At 40.4% G+C, this 23217-nt stretch overlaps 1 protein-coding gene across 3 annotated transcripts in view; it reads left to right on the top strand.

Annotated features, from left to right (window-relative positions):
- myom3 (myomesin 3) overlaps positions 1-23217 on the top strand; it is a 66071-nt gene that overhangs the window by 6272 nt on the left and 36582 nt on the right. For all 3 annotated transcript variants that reach the window (XR_003671928.1, XM_028426156.1, XM_028426155.1), the window contains exons 3-12: positions 1300-1404; positions 6756-6909; positions 7093-7250; positions 8302-8394; positions 8561-8649; positions 11091-11135; positions 13438-13575; positions 13658-13819; positions 15204-15345; positions 17052-17251. Coding sequence is in view for 2 of the 3 variants with exons in the window: in XM_028426156.1 (XP_028281957.1) it covers positions 1300-1404; positions 6756-6909; positions 7093-7250; positions 8302-8394; positions 8561-8649; positions 11091-11135; positions 13438-13575; positions 13658-13819; positions 15204-15345; positions 17052-17251 (1286 nt within the window). In the remaining variant the exon portion in view is untranslated. The remainder of the gene's footprint in view (positions 1-1299; positions 1405-6755; positions 6910-7092; positions 7251-8301; positions 8395-8560; positions 8650-11090; positions 11136-13437; positions 13576-13657; positions 13820-15203; positions 15346-17051; positions 17252-23217) is intronic.

The following is a 23217-nucleotide window of genomic DNA, read 5'->3' as shown; positions in this document are numbered from 1 at the left end:
TTCTTTAAGATGTGTGCATTATTTCTGTGGATCTGTGCTGCACTGATGTGTTTTATTCTAAACATAGATCTAGTTACGCAAGAAAAAGTGTGAATATCTCCTCGCTGTGCTTGTAATCAGTCGTGTATAAAGAGCAGCACTCATCTGTGGATGCCTCTCCTGTTACACACATGCCTTTGCCACAAGTGACCTTGTCACCAGCAACCAGTGCTCATCCTGTTTATAGGAGCGCACAGAGAAAAAGGTCATCTCAGTTTAAACGCTGCTGCTCTACATGCAGTGTTGTTTTGGTATACGTGTGCGCTGTGCCTAAAAAGATAGAGATAACATAAAGAAAGAGACAGGCACAGGGTGTGCTTTTGATTATTATCAGTTCCCTGTTATTTGTCCAGAGACGAATGCTGTTGGTTCATCATGTTCAGTTTGTGTTCCGGTTCATCAACTGAAACGGCTCAGTTGTGCCACCAGTTGACACAAACACTGTGTAAACAGAGAGCTGTCGGTGATTGGGTGCCGCATTGCCACCACAATTAAATGTACCACTGTAGCATGAAAACCAAACTGTTAACATTTGCGTGCAAACACAACAGCAAGCCCTGTTCCTCCTGATTACATAAACTCAGTGAAGACAATGGTTGGTGTGTGTGTGTGTGTGTGTGTGTGTGCAGCCATGAAAAGGGGAACAAAGCCAAAGCCTTCAAAGAACAGAAGCAGCAGTTTATGGTTATAATATTTATGACATATATGAGGCAATTTACACACTGACCATGGGACAGGTTATAGGTTATAGTTAAGCTGAGGGTGATGGACTATTTCAGCTGTGCCTCAATTCTTTGTCTTTGTCATTGCTTTTCTTCATACCACGAAGAGAAAGCAGTAAATACTATAGTTTCAGTCTTCATCTAGATAAGACTTGCCTGTTTTTACCTGAATCCCTGGAGTCCCTGATTAAACAAACCTATGTGTACATTACACTTGTCTACATTAACCGCAGCTCTCTCTCTATTGCTCTGCTGACACACAATAAAGAGAGACGGTGCTGCTTTCTAGTGGCAGTGGATAAAAATGGGTGATGAACTTGAGATTGCATAATGTGCCATATTCCATGACAAAATGAATAGGCATGCTAATGTGAGCACTCAGCCCCTCTATCAGCAGATTAAATAACTGTGAAGGATGACAAGGGAAGATATCTGTTTTATAATCTTTCACCTGTGTCATCGGATGATATGCCAGATATGTGCTAATCAGGCTTTGTTTTGCTTTTTTCCCCTCTTTAACATGCTTTGGATGTCACAGTGATGAGGAAGCCTCCTACTCTGATTACTATCCCATCATACCCGCTGATCTGATGTCTGTCAAAGAGATCCTCGACACGGGCAACTTTCCTCGACACAGGACATGGTGAGACACAATAATACATTGTTATGTTTTTGTTTATGATTAAGCCTAAGACTTGCAGAAGCAAGTAAGATGGAGTCAATATGTGAAGGAGACACCAATCTGGCACCACCCTGTTGTCACATGGATATTCTTTGAATGTATCATTCTGGCAATTTATCCTAAAATGCAATAATTTTTGGCACGTTTCCTTCTCTGACCTGCAATTTAAGCTTCTTAGGTGGCATACAACAAGGCCAACTGTTGCCTAAATGGTTTACATATAACACACAGAGCTAAACCTGGGACAGGTAAGAAAACCCCAGCTGAAATTCATATAAAAATCCTTACAGACTCATCTCAAATGTCAGAAAAAGCCCTAACCAGTGGTGGGCCCTGTCAGGGCCTGCAAGGCCTTCTCTGCTGGCCAAGCATACTAGAAAAAAAAATTATATACGATTACGATTTTTACATTTTTTTTAAATCTAATATATATATATATAGTTGTTTATACTTGTTTCCCCCTGTTCTCTGCCATGTCCATTATACTCGGTTGAGCTGCTTCCAGTGTTGTATATTATAGTAGAGTTTTTATCCAATCATATTTCAGCTAGCTTCCGTTGCCAGGTTCTATGAAATCTGCCTAACAGCAGCAAGAAGACCTTACGCTGAATTAGACATGAACGAGTCCTGTGATTGGATAAAGCACTCGCGAGAGCCTAAACGGCGGCACTTTGCAAAATGTCTGAACTAAACCCGGAGACCCGATTGAACTACGGCTCGATGTGTTTTAATCCACGATAGCTGAGGGAGGAGAAGAGATATATGTGGTTACAGATATACTCGGGACGCCATTTTTAAGACGGACCTTCACGAAAAGCTGCATCTTGCGAGAAGAGGATTGGCCAATTACCGTGCTAGCTAGCTAGCCTGTTCCAGCAGAGGGAAGGACTGGCCTCCTCTTCGGCTGTGACTGTCCGTGTTTTGTTCTCTGCTGAGCCGTCATTCTGCATTAAAGCGTATTAAAACTTACGCCAGAAACACGACCGAGCCCACGCAGCTCTCAGCATTAGCCTCCATGTCCACAGAAAAGGACTTAATGATGGAACTGAAACACACAGATAGACTGAAGTCTTCTCGAGGAAAAGAAAGAAGTATGGAATTTACTTTCAAATAAGCAGGCACTGTGGAGGAGGTCCGTGTTGGTGAGTGCAAGCATTTTATTTTTATCTCTTTAAAAATCGCCTTTTATTTTGGACTTTGACAGTATCCGTGATCTTAATTTTCCACTCCCAATTGATAATGTGTGCTTATTGGTTGTAAAAGCTCAGGAAATCAAGTGTGGGATGTCACTGAAGGCCTAGATGTGATGTGCACGTCCCGCCACTGGCTTTAACACATGCAAAATGATTGTTACATAGCCCATACGGAGGAAATTCAAGCCTCCATCTGCATCACATGAGTAGAGAATAGAGAGTCTTTTGTGGAGTCAATATGGCAACAACTGTGGGTGAATCTCTTTTTCTTTCAAACCATAAGCAAGCCTCCACTTTCCTCCTGAGGACTTCCTTCCTGGATGATCTCTGCATGTTATCAAGCTCTGCCTCTCCATCAGTAGTCCCCACCACATCTGCTCTTTCTCTCCACTTTATTTGAGAAAGATGACTGGGTCAAGTTGTATTGATGCTTTGCCCTGCGAGCTAAAACAGCACAGAGCTTTTATGCCAACAGAGAGTCTCAATAAACAACGGAAATCAGTGCTTTTTCCCCCTCTACTCTTGTCTGTCTGTAAAAGGCCAGCTGGGTCCGTTCAGTTGCTGTTTCAAGGATGTCATGAAGCCAATAAGCTGCAATCATTCGACTGAGTCATGCAGTGGAAGCTCTGCATTTGTGCACTGAGGGAAAAGAGGAAAGATGATGCATTCCATTTTAAACATAACAAAGAGTGGTTTGAGTGTACGATGATCATGAATGAACTGAAACCATTCCCCAAACAAATAGACCGTATATTTTCTGGTCATAATTTATTACTTAAATATGAAAGGGTGTCATCATCACTAAATTAACACCAACCAGAAAACACCACCTAATGGGGTGAAGAGCTGAAGCATAGATACAGCCACCATCCACTTATGTATCCATCTATTATCCATCTTATGTGTGTACACCAACCACACAGCCAGCTGTGTCATTCTGGCAATCTGGGTTTGAGGACATGAGGATGTGTTGGAAAATAAAGTCATATAATGACATCATCTTGGAGTTATGTTGCGTTGACACACCTGTCAAGTGAGGGTGGAAGGATCAACTCTGTTTAACATGCATGGATGAGTGAACATTGTTTGTAGAAGCATGATCACGTGATCTCTCCACTATCTCATTTGATTACTGTGATAACAGTCTGTGAGTTGTCAACAATATTTGCACAGGCTTTAATTGTAAACTGTTGTTTTTGTACCTAAAGCTAATAAAACCTTAAGCATAACATTGTCACTGAGTCCTAGTAGTGACAGATACAATGGATGAACTGATTAATGTTAACCTTGAAGACAAACGTAAGACTTCTATAAAGCATGACTCCAAATTAATTTGATAATTCAAATCATACGGTTTGTGATGTGTCAACTATCAAAAATACTAAAAAAAAATGGCTAGACTTAATATTCTTGTACAAGAAGTCTTATTGGTGCATCAGAATCTGAGAGGATTTTGTAAATGGAATGCATCATTAGCCATCTTTAATATTCTGTCTGTTAGAAAATGATGTTGCTACAACAGAATTAGTGCCCAGCTGTCATAAAGAGATGTCACAGAGATTGGAGGCTAGAGGATTGCTGCCTCTAGTGACTTGATTCACTTTACCGAAATCCCTCTTAGTCCCTCTCGCTGTAGGGGCACCTTGTCCTGTCTGGGTCACGTAGTGTCTGTGTTGGGATTCAATAGCTCTTTTAGATTTGGGGAGGCTTAACAGCAGCTTCTTTGCTGTTCTCCAATCCATCCAGAACCTGATTACACTCCTGTGTCAAAAAGGATTTGACGTCTCCAGTGTATGCAGACTTTATCATCAATGCTAAAATAACGCAGATATTATCTTCTGGGGGGAGGGGGGGGCTGTGAAAGGAGGCTTTGGCAGGCAAATTGTTAGCAAGAGTAAACAGAGGTCACAGTGGATATTAAAGGAGATTAGAAATACTAGAAGACAGAGTTGCCATGAAGGGAGAGTGAAAAAGGCTGGGAAGTCATTGAGGATGAAATAACACCCTCTTCAAAGACAAAACACATTTGACAGTAATGAGCCTCAGCTGCATGGATGTGGCCTTGCCAACTTAGCATCTCATTAGGTGTGCCTCTCCTATGCCACCACTACAAAACAGGGTCTCTTCCATCAGCTTGTATGCTTAGATATTCCATCTGTCTTTTCTCCCCAGCAGAGTTTTCCACTGAGTTCTACCTCCTGAATTAGCAACAATGATTCCCTCTGAAGCAGAATTGTGTGTCCTCCCCTGAGGTGCACAGATGAACTCGGTGTGTTTGGATATATTGCGGGGGGTCTACTTGTTCAGAAGATGATTGACAAAGAGTGGAAGGACTGCAGGATGCAGCTGAAAACTTCTTGAGGATTGGCACTCTATTTCTAGACCTGGGCCAGAGCATCAGAGGATGGAAGAGCATGACATTTGTTGTGATTTGTGTGGAAATGAATGCCCTAGATCACTGCATGTTGGCAAGCGTGGCTCCAATTTCATGTTGCTATGGGATTTACATAATGGTTTCTCCACATGTAATAAGACATAAATTATTCACTTGACTCACGCATGCTAGGTTTGTCTTGGCAGGAAGGTCTTGCTATTCTTTGCACCAACAAGCAATGTTAAAATTTCCATTTGGAGCAATAATTAAGTCATAAAACCCTCCTCCTGCCCACTGAATTGATATGATGCAGGGTTTCTTACCCACAAGGCTTAAAATCTGTGAGCCCACGAAGATTAAAAACACCAACATGCACTTAGTAAAATAAACGTGCAGCAAAAGTCAAAACTAGTCATTTCAACACCTGGGAGTGTTGGTTTGTGTGTACGCCCTTGTCTGTGAGTGTATTTATTTGCATAATTTATCCATGCCGTTTGTGTAATTTGATAAATTATCACAACCATTTGTAGGGGCATTCATGCTCCAGTGGCCATCAATGCTCAGAGAAGTGTTTGTGTGAATATTTAAAGATTCTGTTGCAGCAATGTGTTTGTGTGAAGTGTGTGTGTGAAGTGCACGCTCAAATAATTAAGCCCCAGGGACCGTCAATCAAAAGATGTTTCAGGATACACACCTCTGTGGTGAAGAGAGATGAGTGTTAAAACGCAGCATTTAAGAGCCAGGCTCAATTTGTGATTGTGTGTTTGTGTGTGTTGGGAGTATGTACACATCCATGCATATGGATTAGCAGACTGTACACAGGTGATACGCAATGCTATATACATATATGCTACAGGTACAATGTGCCATACATGTATAACAGATTGTAAATGGGAATCAGAGATGTTCTCTGGATCTCTTCAGTATGTTTACAAAGAATTCAGAGAACAGGTCACACTAACAAGCATTATATCTGAACAAAAAACAAGGCTCGAACATCAATCCTCACCTGTAACTGATGCCATATTTCTGTTGTCACCTTGCTGCCTAAAAAAGAAATATAACATTTGTTTCTTCTAAGTGAATACGCTATCACAACTGCTTTTCATCTCCATGACAACTAGCTTGATGAAAGGAGAGTCAAGGATGTCACACAGTCGGCGACACAGCATCGCTTTGAACTGTCCACACCTGAAAGATGTGTCACACGCCATGATGTGAGAGTATTTTAGGGTAGCATCACCACAGCTTCTCTTCACAGTGATGTGAATCGTCAGCGGCAGCTGGGCTTCATATTCCACTCATACTCAGGCTCCAAACCTTTGAACATGGCTGAGAAATGTCGCCCATGTAACACAAAGGTACAAATGGAGCAGCGAACTACCTACTTCGTAACCAAACAAGTATTTGTCTATAAAAGGGACGGAGTGAAATGTTGATGTGCCAAAACAGGAAAATGGTTTCATTTTCCAAACTTTACCTGGATTGCTGTCTCTACTCTTGTCACTCCTCTGTTGAAGGTTGAGATGTTTTGACACCCTATTCACAATTTCAAATGGAGGTAATTACTGTCTGTCTGGCCTGGTGGAAAATGTTTTCAGGTGAAATAAAACGCTTCAAATGAGCATAGCAACATACTATAATTAGGACATCTGGCCAACGGTTTTAATGTAACGTTTCATCTGCAACATTATAAAAATGTCAAAATATAAAAGTGTGCAATGATTTGTGCTTTACACCACCAGGGAAATCCTAAAGGAAACAATGGATGCTGATGAAGAGTATCAAAGAGACAAGTGGACGCCATTTGGGAATGAGGTTGAGAAAGTGGAGATAGATGTGATCAAGAACCAGCGTGTGTTACGGACTCGAGTTGACAGAATGGCACTTCGCAGACAGGTACAATTATCTTATCAGTCACTGGCAATACAAAGACTAGATTATTTCTCTTTCTTTTCATTACATTGCAAAGTTCTTACACTTATCAGCATATTAATTTTATCTTCTGAACAAAATTTAATTATTAAAAAAAATGTACTTATTAACATTTTGTTGACTTTCCTGGATCTATTAATGCTTCAGGCAGAAAAGAAAGCATCTGCCCACATGAAATATCTGGAGCAGCTGAGTCAGAAGGCCCCAGATTTCCCAATCCCCCTGAGGCCTCACACCGTCTGGGAGGGCATGAGGGTGAAACTCTCCTGCACTCTCCAGGGTTGTCCTGCCCCAAAGGTTACATGGTAAGAACATCTGTCTCATCCGATTGACTTTAAAGCAACACTGTGCAGTTTTTCAGACTCCAAACTGTATTAACTTAATCACTCTGATACATCAGCTCACAATAGATTGTATGACACCTCCGTTTTTGCTTGAGAACATCTGTATCACCTGCACTGGCACTAGGAAATTTTACCACATACCTCACATCTATTTGGCAGCAAAGTTTTAAATCATGTCTGAAGCAGCAAGTAAACACTGGCTGCCAAGAGGTTTGAGCACACAGCTCCATCTTCGAAGGCATTTGCCTGTGTCCTTGGCTGCTAGTCAACAAATGTGCGTGTAGAAAAGCTGTAGCAGACAATAGCATCAGACTGTAGAGGGACCCCGCAAGCAATTTCTCGAAAAAAAACTCCATGGTGTTGCTGTAACTGATTTATGGTGATTCCTTTAATACCTTCCACGGTGTTGTCATTTTAAATTTGATGGCCATTTGGATGCAACATTCTCCTGTCTAGTCTTTCAGTCAAGGAGGAATAGAAAATCAGAAACAGAGTGCTTATAGATGTAGCCTGAATATCAGTAGAAGCTGTAAGTAAAGCTGTACATTCATAGTTGGACAAGATTCATGACTCATAAATCATTATTCAAGAATCACTACAGGTCTGAGCCCCGAGCTGAATACCACACCGAGTATTAATATGAAATCACCTGTGTTAATTCAGGCAGTGTGCCAAAACTGTCGACCTTGATACTCGAGCTGCTGTGAGACTAGCTGATGAAAAGACTGTGTATTCATGGACCTCCAGATCTCAGATAACCTGTGGCTTATAAGTTTCACCTTCCCATATGGGACCCATCAAGCCCAATGAGCTGCAAAGGGCTGCCCTCGACAGTGCCCAGCACAAAACAGAATGATAGATCAAAGGCCCCTCCAGCTATTAGAGATTCAGCCAAACTAACATTGATTATGAAAGCTGTACATAAATAATCAACAGGAGGGAGCATGAACCACCCAAGCGCTGCCTGTTGTTCACTTTTCTTTGACATTAAAAAAAATGTACTTTTCCTCAGGTACAAAGATGGCAAGCCACTGATAATGTCTCTTCAACCGTGGAATTACAGTCTTCAGCAAAAATTTGGTCTTTGCTCACTGGAGATTAGAAGGTGGGTCACTAACACAAATCCCTAATTATGGTTAAAAAAATAAAGCAGCATAGATGTGCTGGTTCCTCTTTATTTGAGGCCATTTATATTGACGTCAACCTGAGCAGTGAGTTGCACATCAACTTGCATCTTTACCAAACAAATGACACTATATCTTCCACTAAAGGTGCTCTCCTGATGATGCTGGCGGGTATAAAGTGGTAGCCAAGAGTCCCCTGGGAGAAGCTACGACCTTTGCAACACTAGTGGTAAACTGTGAGTGGTGTTTTGTTTCATTTCAGCTCCACTTTGATCAAAAACCATTATGCACAAATACAAAGATGCATTATAATAGACTATTCTTTCCATAGTGTTTAGTTTCAGGTCTTACCCAGCTTAGTGGAGACATCAGTACGCAGCTGACCGGGAAAAAAAAAAGCTACATCACAGGATCGCCTCCATCAGAAGGCTTTTCCTTCTCCAAATTATACAGGATTAAAACTGTTCCATGAAACCACACACACGCACAATTACACATTGATGGCACTGCCTCCTAGTGGCTACATTACCAAGGTCAACCTAAGGCCACATAAATAAACATGTCCTGTTCATCAAACTGCAAGATCTCTCTGTTACTTTAGAGAGATAAAATGCCGCAAAAGCATGACAAACTGTTCTTAAAAAGTAATGAGGCCTAAACAGAAGTTTGAAGCCATCCAAAGGACACCAAATCAAGTGATTTAAAGGAAATGAGGGCTTACATAAGTTGTGTAGTGGTAGGAACGCCACATTTGCTCACAATCATAGGAACACTGAATTATTGTAAATCTATAAAAATATAAAAAAGAATTGTAAAATAAATATAGTTTGATAAGATCCTATTTGATATTTTAATTTACCACGATATAAAACGGTATTAAAATGTGTTTCATATTCATTGGGACACTAACTAGCTTAAACAACAAGGTCAATGATAAAGCAGAAATCACACACAACACAGCACACTGCCATCCACAGGTCAACACAACTGATAGCAACAATGTTTAAAAACAATCCCAGAACAGGCAGATGCACGAGGTGTCAAAACAGCACAGCCAGTGTTGAAAAGGCAGAATTTCCTCATTTATTCACTGTTAGATGACATGAAGGAGTCAGCATGTGTCCTTCAGTCAGTAGTGCTCATGCAGGTAAAGTCCACAGATCACCAGCTGTGACAGCATTAGTCAGTACAGTAGTGTTCGTCTTGCCAGTAAAAGTGAGTGTAAAAGTGAAATCTCAGGTGAGCACATGTCGAATACTGTGAGGACGCTATGAACATCCTGTTCGACATTAGCTGTGTTAGCTTCATGGGGGTGCAGGATCCTTTCTTCTACTGCATGCCGTTTGCGTACAATTGGGTACACTCTGAGGTCACAACATGCCTTGAACTTTGACCCTCATGGTCACATAATTAAAATATTGTAAGTAGAGTTATCTGAGAATGTGACTCAGCTTCCTCTCTACAGAGGATTTTGGGTAAGAAAATCCAGAAGTAAGGTACTTCATACTACAAAATGTGACCAGCTTTAGAGGAACATTCTGATCATAGGTAGTATATTCCATGCTGATTTGAAACGAATCCAACTTATGGCACTTTAAACAGTAAAAGTACAGACACATGGGTTAATCCATATCACTTGTTGCACTATATTTTGTTTCTTCGTGTGCCTGTGAGATGTAGAATAAGAGTATGCTTCAGTTCTTTTTACATTTTACTCTGATGCTCTTAAAGCCCTGCTTCTTGAAATTTGTAACATTTCAGCACAGACATAGAATACCATCCAGTTCATCATGAAGCAGGCATTTCCCTTTTAAAAGATTTTTGTGGGCTTTTTTTCTCAGTAGTGCTTTTTTATAGTTTTGTTTACTTTGAGGTCCTCTTGCTTTCATGTGAGCTGAAAAACCGGAGAAAACCTTTGAGCTTTTGTTTGTTGTAGACAGTTGCTGTTTGATGTCTTTTTATCTGGAGAGATGTAGTTTCTTCCTCAGACCGAACTACTCATCGTTGCCAGTGGTGATGGCATTTTGAGTGTCCTCATGTTACACTCACCAGCTGTACCTTCCTTCATGGATCTATGAAGTCTATGAAGTCCTTTGTTTGTGTGTTTTTTTTAAAGAAAGTTCAAGTTCAAATAGTATTTTCTTCTTTGTTTACAGTGTTATTTTGTGTCCTTATTAGAAGTTTCTATATAAATTTGATATGTGTAAGAGAGTCAACAGCAGACTAAAGTGAACACAAACACAGATCCCCTTGCAGCACTCATGCATAATGAATTAAAATGAGACCGTGGGTGTGGTGAGCTTTTATTGCCTTACAGAAAATGTTTTTTGCTTTGTTTCCTTTGCACCTTTTAAATGACCTACTCTTTCATAAAAAGGTTGGATGCCTGGCATTTATATCATAGATCAATTACACGATCAGGGCCTTAATGAGACACTTGAAGGTTTTCTTCTTGCCATCTACATTTCACAGGCTTTCTTCAGTTTTTAAAACAGCCTACGTTAAAGAGAATATTAGATGTGACTTGCATAACGGTGGCATTGCCAGGTTTGATTTGTCTGCTGCCTCTTTCTCCTTCAGTTTCACGATATCGTAGTGTGTTTCTGTCTCCACATCTGACCGGCCCTGCCATCCTCCAATCTCTCCTGCTCCGCCGCCCTGCCACTCTGTGATTCAGCATATCAAGGAGCCGTGGCTGGTTTGGAGAGCTCACAGACCGCCGGTAAGTTTCACGCCAGGGTCTAATGAAAAGTGTCCCCTTTCATTTTCTCTGCAACCCTTTGAAGTTCCTCCCTCCACCAGAAACGAGGGAGGACTGGGGGGCATTGAAGGCTGTGTGACACAACACCGGGAGTTGCTGTGCAGGCTGCTCCTCTTAAAGGCAGATATGGCTGGATTGAAAGGAAGCGGTGTATTGATGGCGTTTGTTTATCAGGGGAATTTATGCTTCTATGTGGGTGTCTGTTTTCTGTGAAGGGCTGTAAGTAAGACTGGTCGTGGGATAGCTGCTGTAAGGACAGTCATGTGTATTTCATTCCAGGGAGATTTATCCCATTTTGCTCCAAGCTGTGGAGCATCTCATATTAGCTTTGGCACTCTTTGGCCTAGATTAGCCTGAACCGTGTGTGGGGATCAGGACTCAGAACTTTTTCAGCCAGAACTTTACACTCACTGTGTGATGGAGTTGCATATGTGTCCATGGAGCCTGCCATGCAACTGTTCTTGTGATTAGAAGGTGTTTTACTCACCCTAAAAAAACAACATTGATACATTGTCTAAATGTTCAAACTACAGGGCTGCTTGAAAGTTTGTTAATCCTTTGGAATTTTTTTACATTTCTGCATAAATATGACCCGAATCATCAGACAATTTTCACACACATCCTGAGAAATATTTTACTTTGTGTCGTGTAAAAATTTTTTTTAAATGATCCGATATTACATATATGTAATTGGCAAACGTATGTAAAGCTCGAAGATTAGCAGTTTACTTGAAGGCCAGAATAAAATCCATATAATTAAAACCTCAACTCATTGTCATTGCTGCATAAGGAGGTCACAGATGATACTGAAAGAAAAAGTTTGCCAACATTTGCTACTCACACATTATTGCATCATTTATTCAATATATAAATGATAGGGAAAGGTTTCATTTATTTGATTAGGTTCTCTTTTTCTACTTTCTGTATAATATTTATACAAAACTATGGAAAATATTACAGGGTTTACAAATTTTCGAGCAGCACTATATATTTTATCTGACAAGGACCTCTTCTGGTTGTATGAATTATGACAACCAGACGACAAGCTGGGATTACAATGCCTAGCAGACAGCTGTGGACACACAGCATTGAGAAGGGTGTCATTATTGTCTCGTTTGTCTAGTTGTACTAAACAGCAGATATAACTATGATTATGTATTAAACTTTTAAAAGATTGGCCAAATAGTAATGACCCATCTGATCCTTAGTCAACCTGTACATCTCATCAGAATGAAATTTACGTTTAGATAGAACCGCCTTGCGTCTGCAGGTGTAGTGCACACTCAGAAATTAAGTGGCAATCATTTTGAATGAAGCTTTATCAGCTTGTAATGGCATCAGGGGCCGCTTGCAGAGAAAATGTGCTGAAGAATTGCATGCAGCCATTTTTGTGTAACTGATACTTGATTATCTCATACGGAGCAGATCATATTTTCCAACATGAATCGCTCAATAAACAAAAGCATAGCTGTGTTGAATTTATCATTACCATCACTGCACTGAGGGAAGTGAACTGTTTGAATGATGGGAAGCCAAGATCCAAGCAGTGGGTTTTAATAATGCTACAAATATTCCTGTGATAGGCTTGACTGCTAAGCAGAACAAGATCATTATAAGAAACATGTCACAGTCTTCCAGAATCATCCCCGAGAATGGGGTTTGACAAGACCTCATGGCACACATATCTCTCACTTCCAGAGTGGATTGCCCTGCTGCTTTGACAGCGAGGGAAAGGATGGTAGCAGAAGGAATACATTGTCAGGAATTGTTCACTTTCAAAAAAAAGAAGCTTGTCACATCTCCAGCTTTTCTGCTGTCCTGTTGTTTCTGCAGGGGGACGCTTCTTGTAGCTGTCCTCTCTGTCATGGATGTAGAAGGTCCTTTTTGATTACAGCCGTGACAGCATGCATAAGATGGCGTTTTTATTTAGTGAAGTGACTCTCTGGTTAGCTGTGTTTTCTTTTACTTCCACGCCTATTGTAAAATGAAGGGTGGATGGTAAGATTGACTTACTGCTGTCTTGCAGAGAATAATGAGAAACTGATTTGACATACTAGCAGTTACAGAGACATCAAAGCCTTTTTGACCATGTTTGGTGACAGAGCTCAGACGATGATCGAATGACTTCTCATTTCTTATCATCAGGAATCAGCCTTTTTATCTGCCACATACCTCCATTCTCCTCTTTAGTTGTCATCTTTCTTACTTTTGTTCGCATCCAAATCAGGCCTTCTCACTCTTATGTTATCTCCATCTTTCTTAGCCTTGATTCAACAGGAAGCCCAGTTTGGCCCATCCTTTCCACCAACCTGGGTGAAGGAGGGCAGCAGCCTCACCCTGGAGTGTGCTTTCACCACATCTCTGCTACCCTTCCAGCAGGATGTCATTTGGTTTCGCGATGGTAAAAATTTAAAGTCTTTATTTTGTTTACTGCTTGGATTTGTGTTGAAGGTTTTTCAGTTGTTCATTGTGTCTTTCACCAGGCATATGTCTGCATCGGTCCAGCAACGTGGACATTAAAACACTTGACGCCAAGGCCACCATAACTATAACGGCTGCACACAAGGAGCATGAAGGACTTTACACTGCCAGACTGAGGACATTTGAAGGAGTCCAGGAACACTGTGCTTTTGTTTACATCAAAGGTGAGAATGACACAACACATGGATGAATGTAATAAATTGTAAATCCACGGTAGAGATGAACACTTGAAAGCCCCAGAACAAGTTTTATGTATTTCATATTTAACATTTTTAAAATTAATGTTTACAAGTATGTACTGAACAACTTGTTCTCCTGTGTCATGCTTACAGCTCTTAGCTATAAGCTTAGTGGCCTCTTTAAACAATCCTTCAGCTCACTTTTCAGAAGATATGTCTATGATCTTTATAAAAATGACGAATGTGTAGGAGTGACCTTGAGACGCATTGCATTCAGAATACAAGTGTTGGGTGTGGGTAGAGTTATCATTTCATTATTTGTAGTGCCAACCTGGATAAATAGTGTTTTTGGCTGCAACCTTCCCCCAAACACTATTTTATTCCCCAGATTTTGGTTCTATTTTCATTTCCTGTCACCAAACTACACTGATGGATACAGGGAAATTGCACCATCAATCAAACTGTTCAGCAGTGGAGCACTTGTTAACTTTGTTCAGTGGGAGTGTGTGTGTGTGTGTGTGTGTATATATATATATATATATATATATATATATATATATATATATATATATATATATATATATATATATATATATATATATATTTTCTGTGCTTTTCTTTCAGTGATTACTTTTGCAGCATGCAAATAAACCAGAGAGTTGCTCACACTCAACGTGATATCCGGGCAGCCCTGGAAGGGGTGTTGGCACTTGTACAGTATATATTTCAATGTATTCCTGGCTCTCAGTCCTGTATATATGATTCCTTAAATGCCACAATAACAGTGCAATGTGGTCTGAATCATTCATAAGCTTCTACACGCGCACACACAAAAACACACACACACAGTGCTCATTTCAGAGTCCTAGCTGAGGTCTCTTTCTCTTTTATTAAGCAGCTTGTTCTTTACCAGCGGTGGAGGTACTAATTAGTGAATCAGGGAACTTCCCTGTATATGTGTGTTTGTTCCATCATTCAGCCTTCATATTTGAATTACAAATAGAGGAGAGCAACAACAAATGAAGGAGGGAAGGGAGAGAGGGAATGTGGGGATGCAAATTTAAAACAGCAAAGAATTGTGCTTGATGTTAAAAAAAAAAAATAGCCTCTGGGAAAAATTTTAGGAACATGTCACATCCTATCATTTTAACCTGCTTATAATTTCTTCCCTTTATTTTCTACATTTTCTCTGTGTCAGAAGATCTACTGGTTGTGATCATAGCTGAGGATTCATACTACAATTTTTTGAGTTCTAAAGTGTCCAATCTCAAGATTTTCATACATTTTTAACCTGAAGTGTTTGATCAGTGTTTCCATCTCACTCTTGAGAATGTACTTTCACTAATTGGCCTCTGCTATCCATCTTTAGACGCATCAGCTGTAGTACAGGGAGGTCCTGCCTCTCCTCTGGCAGTGCAGGTGTCTGACGTCAACAGGGACTACGTCTTCCTGACCTGGCAGCCGCCCAGCGCTGATGGAGCTTCACCTGTGGAGGGTTATTATGTGGAAAGGTGAGGATACGCGTAGATTCAGCTCCCCCGTCTCACATTTGTTCTGCAATTCAAACAGCCCCACAGTTTTAATTAGTACTTGGTGTGGGGAAGCTGGTTAATATCATATCTTCTTGTTGTCATGGAAATGTGGTTCAAATTTCCATTTTCTTCCCTTTGTCACTTCTTCTGCATCTGATTAATAAATTAGGTGTTGAAAAATAATTCAATGTACCATTTTGTGAATAATAGTGGAAAATTTAATCAGTGACACAACATCTGGAGACTAATTGAAAAGTGAGGACAGTGAAGTTGGGGAAAAAAGTATAGAAAGGTAGTTATTCTGTAATTCTCTGACAACCTGAAAAAATTTTTGGTATATAATGTAAGGCTGAAAAAATGCTTTGAAAAACTGATATCAAGAATTGTATTGTCTCATCCAGCCTCCAAAAAGTGTTCACTCTTCACGTGCATTGATCCTACATCGACGAGGCCAAAGAAACATATATAAAACCCCATAGAAGCTGTGTTTTTCAATAGGTCGTAGATTTTTCAAAATTTGCTGTATCATTCCATAATTGATTTTGTCTACTTTATTTAACACGTAAATATTTGTCTATACTTAGAAAGTCAAAGATGTGATCAAGCAAACAATACAACATCAATGTTTATAATCTGCTCTGTACCCAGTATGTCTATTTTATTTTATCAGGTGATCAATTGCTTAATGAAATAGAATAGTGGTCTGTCCTTCTGCTAAAGGAAAACACTTTGTGGAGGTGAATTAGGTAAAACAGTATTGATTAAAAGATTTTGTATTTCCAGGAATATCTATCACAAAGATTAAATCTCTTACAGTGAAGTCACATTGATTTAGTCCTCATTAAAAGGCTTATTTTAGATTGTACCTCCAGTGATTTCCTTTATTCCAAGTCCACAATAGACCCACAGTAAGACTATACAGCTAAACCTGCTCTGTGTGCTGCTGGTGAGGAAATTGGACTGTATTGTAATACCCATTTGGCAGAGTTGAGTGGAGACGGATTGTATACATGGTGATTATCAGCCCTTTTGGCTATGTTAACAGTAAAGGCAAAGACTCCCAGAGGAGAGCAGGTGCTGCAGTTATCATGAACGCCAGTCAATCAGAATCGTCCTGTATGTGTGTGTTTGTGTGTGTGTGTTTGACTGAGAATCAATTTTCTTTTTTGCATTTATCATTAAAGTCTGAGTGTGTGTTTCTGTGGATTGTTGTGTTTGCTCTTGTAGGTCTTTACAAAAATTAAAAAATACAAACAAAAAAAGAAGAGAAATTCTCTAATGTTGTTGGTCACTGAGCAAAGAAAAAATGATGATACCTCCCAGTTCCCTAGCAACACCCTTCTGCACTCCTCTCTGTCTTTGTTTACTGCAAGTGGCAACGGTTTGTTATCAATTGTGTATAATCTGAGCTTTGATTCTGCTATAAAAATCATTTTTGCACAGTGTTTGGAGGCCTGTTATTTTCACAAGACAGTGCCTGCTTACCAGTGATTGGGCTTGGCAGGGTCCACACAGACTGTTGCTGTGAGTGTTCAGATGTGTCACAAATGGTTTCGTAATGCTGCGCCCTTCAGTGGGCTCAGAAAATAGATTGAACATAATGCCTTTGATTCTTTATATGACTTATTCCAACACCTCTTTTGTCTTTGTGATCATCTCTCTCTCTCTCTCTCTCTCTCTCTCAGATATGACCTCAGTCAGGGTGAGTGGGTGCGCTGCAATCTGTGTATTCAGAAAATGTGCCATTACCCAGTGTTTGGGCTGAAAGAAGGAACTCTGTACCAGTTCAGAGTTAGTGCTGTGAACAAGGCTGGAGCGGGACGCCCCTCCAAAGCCACAGAACCAGTTCTCACCAGAGACCCTCTGGAACACACCAGGACAACAGGTACCAGATTAAATAGACAATATTGTCATATAAAAAGCTGTAAAATGTTGCTTACCTGCAACTTTGAAGAACATAAGTTCAGCTTGTTTGCACTAATGTCTTGAGTTTGACTTCAAAGTTTTGGCATTAAAATATGACAAGCAGAGAATTTTCTGCTTTTTGCCCCACCACAGTGAGTTTAACATGAACTTGTGTGTGTGTGTGTGTGAAAATTCTAATCTAAGAGAGAGAGAGATCAGTGCACATCAAAAGTGATCTGTGAATCATGCTGTGAAACATTGGATGTAGTAGTTGTAGTGTGTATATATGATGCAGTCTGTATATATGATGTAGTGTGGTTTCTGCCTCCTGAACCCAAGTTGGAAGCTCGTTCCATAGTAGCGGTGCCTGATAGCTAAAGGCTCATCCTCCCATTGTACTTTGATAGGTACTACAAGTAAACCCAAGTGGTGACTCTAAATTGCCTGTATAGTGTATATGGTCGTTTGCATATGTTGCCCTCCGATTGACTGGTGACCTGTCCAGAATAATGAAGACACTGACACAAAGTGCTGTGTGCACCCTGTCAGGGTAACATAGGCTTTAATGACCTGCTCATAGCTGTTATCCCTTTTTTGTATTTTATTGTGTCCAGCAAGGTTTGTATAAAAAAAATACAATAAGTTGTTATCATTCCCTAGCTAAATGTAAAATCCAAACCGTGCATCCTGGCTGTCCCTTTATCAATCTTGAAGCTTTTCTTATTAAATATATGGTGGTGTATTGGGAGTGTTCCCAAGTAATACAGATATCCCCTCACTTTTAAATGTGCTGTTTATGACCCAGTAAACTAAGTGTTTTCATCAGAAAAGTGTGCTCTCTGTGCTGACCTCATTCATGCGGGTGTGATCATTTTCTAAGTCATTTAAGTCACATAAAAGCATTTCATTAATAAGCGCCTGTCCATTCTAGGGATTCCCTTCGGGCGGAGCATTATTTTTCAGCCCCTCTGAGGTGAATCATTATAATTGAGAAGTGTCATAAGAGGCATCTGTAAACAGAAGGCGCTAAAATAAATAGCTAGTACATCAAGACCACCCCTGTTGCTAATTTCTTCCTTCATGCCTCTAGTGACTATGTCACTTCCCATTCACTGTAAGACTGAGGTTGTCACCACACTGTTTATTATGTTTGCTAACACATGCAGATATATTATACATATATATACAGGATTGATCCTGATCTACAGTGGGTACGGAAAGTATTCAGACCACCTTAAATGTTTCACTCTTTGTTATATTGCAGCCATTTGCTAAAATTATTTAAGTTCGTTTTTCCTCATGAATGTACACACAACACCTCTTATTGACAATAAAATGAAAAAAGAATTGTTGACATTTTTGCAATATGAGATGGTCCTAAGTATCAGAGCCTTTGCTGTGACTCTCATATATTGAACTCAGGTGCGTCCATTTCTTCTGATCATCCTTCAGATGGTTCTACACCTTCATCTGAGTCCAGCTGTGTTGTTGATTAGGAAAGACACACACCTGTCTATATATATATATCTACCTTACAGCTCACAGCGCATGTTAGAGCACATGAGGATTATGAGGTCAAAGTGATGGGAGAAAGTGGTAGAAAGTCAACCATCACTGCAGCCCTCCACTAGTCGGGGTTTTATGACCCGACAGAAGCCTCTCCTCAGTGCAAGACACATGAAAGCCTGCATTAAAAAAACACCTAAAGGATTCCAAGATGGTGAGAAATAAGGTTGCAATCAAGAGAAAGATGAATTGCCAAGTACAGGGATATCCTGGACAAAACCCTTCTCCAGAGTGCTCAGGACCTCAGACTGGGCCAAAGGTTCACCTACCAACAAGACAATGAGCCTAAGCACACAGCTAACATAACGAAGGAGTGGTATTAAATCAAACCCAATTGAGCATCTGTGCAGAGACCTAAAAGCCTGATAGAACTGGAGAGAATCTGTAAGGAGGAATGACGGAGGATCCCCCAGGTGCATCTTTCCCACAAAGACTCATGGCTGCATTAGATCAAAGGGTGCTTCTACTAAATACTGAGCAAAGACTCTGAATACTTAGGACCATGTGATATTTCAGGTTTTCTTTTTTAATAAATCTGCAAAAATGTCAACAATTGTATGTTTTTCTGTCAATATGGGGTGCTGTGTGTACATTAATGAGGAAAGAAATTACCTTAAATGAATCAATTATCACCATAATGTAGTAACATTTTATATTCTTATGTTCATTAATACACAGATACGTGTTTTATGTTGTTTATTTGAAAAACAGAAGACAGGATGAAAACATCTCATATGAATATCTCAGTCTACAGATAGAGGTTCAAACTAGACATTAAGTCGGTCAGCTTTAGTAACTGTGAACTGCCTTGGCTCTTGCTCTTGACTTGCCTCTTGTTCTTGACTTGGCGCTTGCTCTTGTTCTTGTCATGGCGCTTGTTCTTGTCATGGCCGTTTTTCTTGACATGGCTGTTGTCTTGTCTCTGTGTGAAAAATCTGTTGGACTTCTCGTGGACTGGACGATGCCTCCGATGATGGGTTTTCTTTGTGTCATTCTTTTCTGATCGGACAAAGCTAGTGTATGTAAGGGGCTTCTGCTTTGAGTATCCCTGGTACTGACTATGGTTTGTGTATTTTGGATCTCGGGCATCACTGCTACAGTGGACTGCCCTTTGATCTGTGGCTCTGTGCTGATCAGCAACTTGTGGTGCAAACCTGTGGTACCATCGGTTATTTGGATGGCGCCACTGTCTGGACCTGTGTTGCTGTGGTGGAGACCTGTTCAGAATCAGAATCGTGGTTATTGCCATGTAAGTAAAGAGGTTTCACATTATTAGGAATTTGCCTTAGTGATTGGTGCGTACATAAAACGTATAACAATTAACATGAAATAAGAAGCATGCATGGGTTAAAAGATAAAAATGTAACAGTGTAACACCACATGTAACGGTGACTGGTGGATCGGTGGTTGTACCGCCTGTTATTTGTATGGCGGAACCCTTGGTACTTGGAAGGCTTGCTGGACTTCTCGTGGACAGGGCGACTCTCGTGATTCTTGTGCTTCATACTTTGTCTTGTGCACGTGGGATTCGGGGCATCACCACGGCACTGGACAGCAGTTTGATGTGTGGCTCTGTGCTGGACAGCAGCTTGCAGCTTTGACCTTTTGTACCGCCTGTTATTTGGAAGGCGGAACCCTTGGTACTTTGAAGGTTGCTGTGGTGGCTGTCCCTGGGAGATACCGCTGTTGCATGCTGTATCCAGGTTTCTGTGGCGGTGCTTGTTGGTTGAAGCTGGTAGGCAGACAACTGGCAATCCAGCAGCGCTGGAGCTCAGGATTGGCATAGCTTCATCATTCTCAGTAATAATTAGGTCTGAGATTCTCCTGCGCATGGTGAGTAGTTTGTCCTTGAGAGTTTTACGCCCTGCCCACATAGATGATGCTTCCTTAGTAGCAATGAAAGCCGGGTTACTGTGACCAACAGTAAACAGTGTTCGAATTGCTGCCCGACACACTGGCAATCCAGCGGCACTGAAGCTCAGGATTCTGTAGTCGTATGTCCCGATGATCACTGGCATCGTTTCATCGTTCTCAGTAATTATTAGGTCTGAGATTCTTCTGCGTCCGGTGAATAGTTTGTCCTTCAGATTTTTACGTCGTGCCCACATAGAGAATGCTTCCTTGGTAGCAATGAAAGCTGGATTACTGTGACCAACAGTAAACAGCTCTTGTGGCGTAGCATCATGTCCATCAGGAATGAAATCAGGCATTCTCCTATAGTGGGCAAGTACCTGGTACATGGCATATACCCTTAGGATGATATCAAAATGACATCATTAATGGCCTTTGACGACATCACATGACATCACTATATGATGTCATGTGATGTCATAACGATAGAACAATTAGTAGTTTTATATTAATAATTGTATTATTAAAAATTATACTAAGATTATATATTATATTAAAATGTATATTTTATTTACATTATATTAACATTATATTATATTTAAAAATTTAAAAAATAATATCCCCTTGATGATGACATATGACATCATTTTTCTATTTCTATTTCTATTCTATAACAATAGAGCAATTAGTAGTTTTATATTAATTGTATTTTTTTTAAAGTTAACAGTTACGTAATCTGCAAGAAACAATACCAATTAAAGCTGCAAGCAGCGATGACAGGCCCTCGCACTCCTTGCAGTCTGCAGGACCAGCAGCTGCCACCTCCCTTATCGTCCCACGTCCTGTCTCCCCCCCGGTACCGGCAAGAGCTGTGGTCTGCAGGGCAGAAGAGTACACCAACACACACATACACAAAAGGTCCTCCAGCCAGTAGGTGGTGCAGTGGCTGTAGAATATCAGCATGTCAATCTGTGCAGACTCAGATGTTCAGCATGACTGCAAAGTGTCATCCACATAGTATGAAGTATGAGGGAGATACAGCCACAAAAACATCCATTTCCTGTGCGTCAAGGGTCAACTTTGTGGCGGCGCCACGGGGCGAATTTTTCAATGGGAAAATTTATCGAAGAGTAGTTCATAAAAGTATGGCAGGAGCATAACACAAAATGGTGCAGGTTTTTAAAATGGCGGACTTCCTGTACATTTTAGAGCAGGGGTGGGCAATTATTTTTTGCGAGGGCCACATAGACTTCCATTAGAAAAGCAAAGGGCCACAAAAACATACAAAAACATCTGAAGCTGAAGGTTTTTATTTCACTATATAAAGTCAACACTGACCTCATATATCAGCCTGTTCTTGTTTTGTAAAATGACATTTTCTGGTAAAATAAAGGTTAAAATAAATAATGTGATATAACCACATAAATACATTAATAGCATAAATACTATAATCAGATATATGGAACTACTAAAGGCAACTAACTGATTAATAAAACAGCTTTTGATGTTATTATTCATATGTGACTATTGTCATATGATGTAGTTTATCTCAACCGCAACCGCGTTTCACCTTAAGTCACTTAAGTCCACTAGTCGGGGTTTTATGACCCGACAGAAGCCTCTCCTCAGTGCAAGACACATGAAAGCCTGCATTAAAAAAACACCTAAAGGATTCCAAGATGGTGAGAAATAAGGTTGCAATCAAGAGAAAGATGAATTGCCAAGTACAGGGATATCCTGGACAAAACCCTTCTCCAGAGTGCTCAGGACCTCAGACTGGGCCAAAGGTTCACCTACCAACAAGACAATGAGCCTAAGCACACAGCTAACATAACGAAGGAGTGGTATTAAATCAAACCCAATTGAGCATCTGTGCAGAGACCTAAAAGCCTGACAGAACTGGAGAGAATCTGTAAGGAGGAATGACGGAGGATCCCCCAGGTGCATCTTTCCCACAAAGACTCATGGCTGCATTAGATCAAAGGGTGCTTCTACTAAATACTGAGCAAAGACTCTGAATACTTAGGACCATGTGATATTTCAGGTTTTCTTTTTTAATAAATCTGCAAAAATGTCAACAATTGTATGTTTTTCTGTCAATATGGGGCGCTGTGTGTACATTAATGAGGAAAGAAATTACCTTAAATGAATCAATTATCACCATAATGTAGTAACATTTTATATTCTTATGTTCATTAATACACAGATACGTGTTTTATGTTGTTTATTTGAAAAACAGAAGACAGGATGAAAACATCTCATATGAATATCTCAGTCTACAGATAGAGGTTCAAACTAGACATTAAGTCGGTCAGCTTTAGTAACTGTGAACTGCCTTGGCTCTTGCTCTTGACTTGCCTCTTGTTCTTGACTTGGCGCTTGCTCTTGTTCTTGTCATGGCGCTTGTTCTTGTCATGGCCGTTTTTCTTGACATGGCTGTTGTCTTGTCTCTGTGTGAAAAATCTGTTGGACTTCTCGTGGACTGGACGATGCCTCCGATGATGGGTTTTCTTTGTGTCATTCTTTTCT

Source organism: Parambassis ranga, chromosome 16, assembly GCF_900634625.1.
Source record: "Parambassis ranga chromosome 16, fParRan2.1, whole genome shotgun sequence".
In the NCBI taxonomy this organism is placed as follows: Eukaryota; Metazoa; Chordata; class Actinopteri; family Ambassidae; genus Parambassis; species Parambassis ranga.
This window is presented reverse-complemented; position numbering and strand designations above follow the sequence as displayed.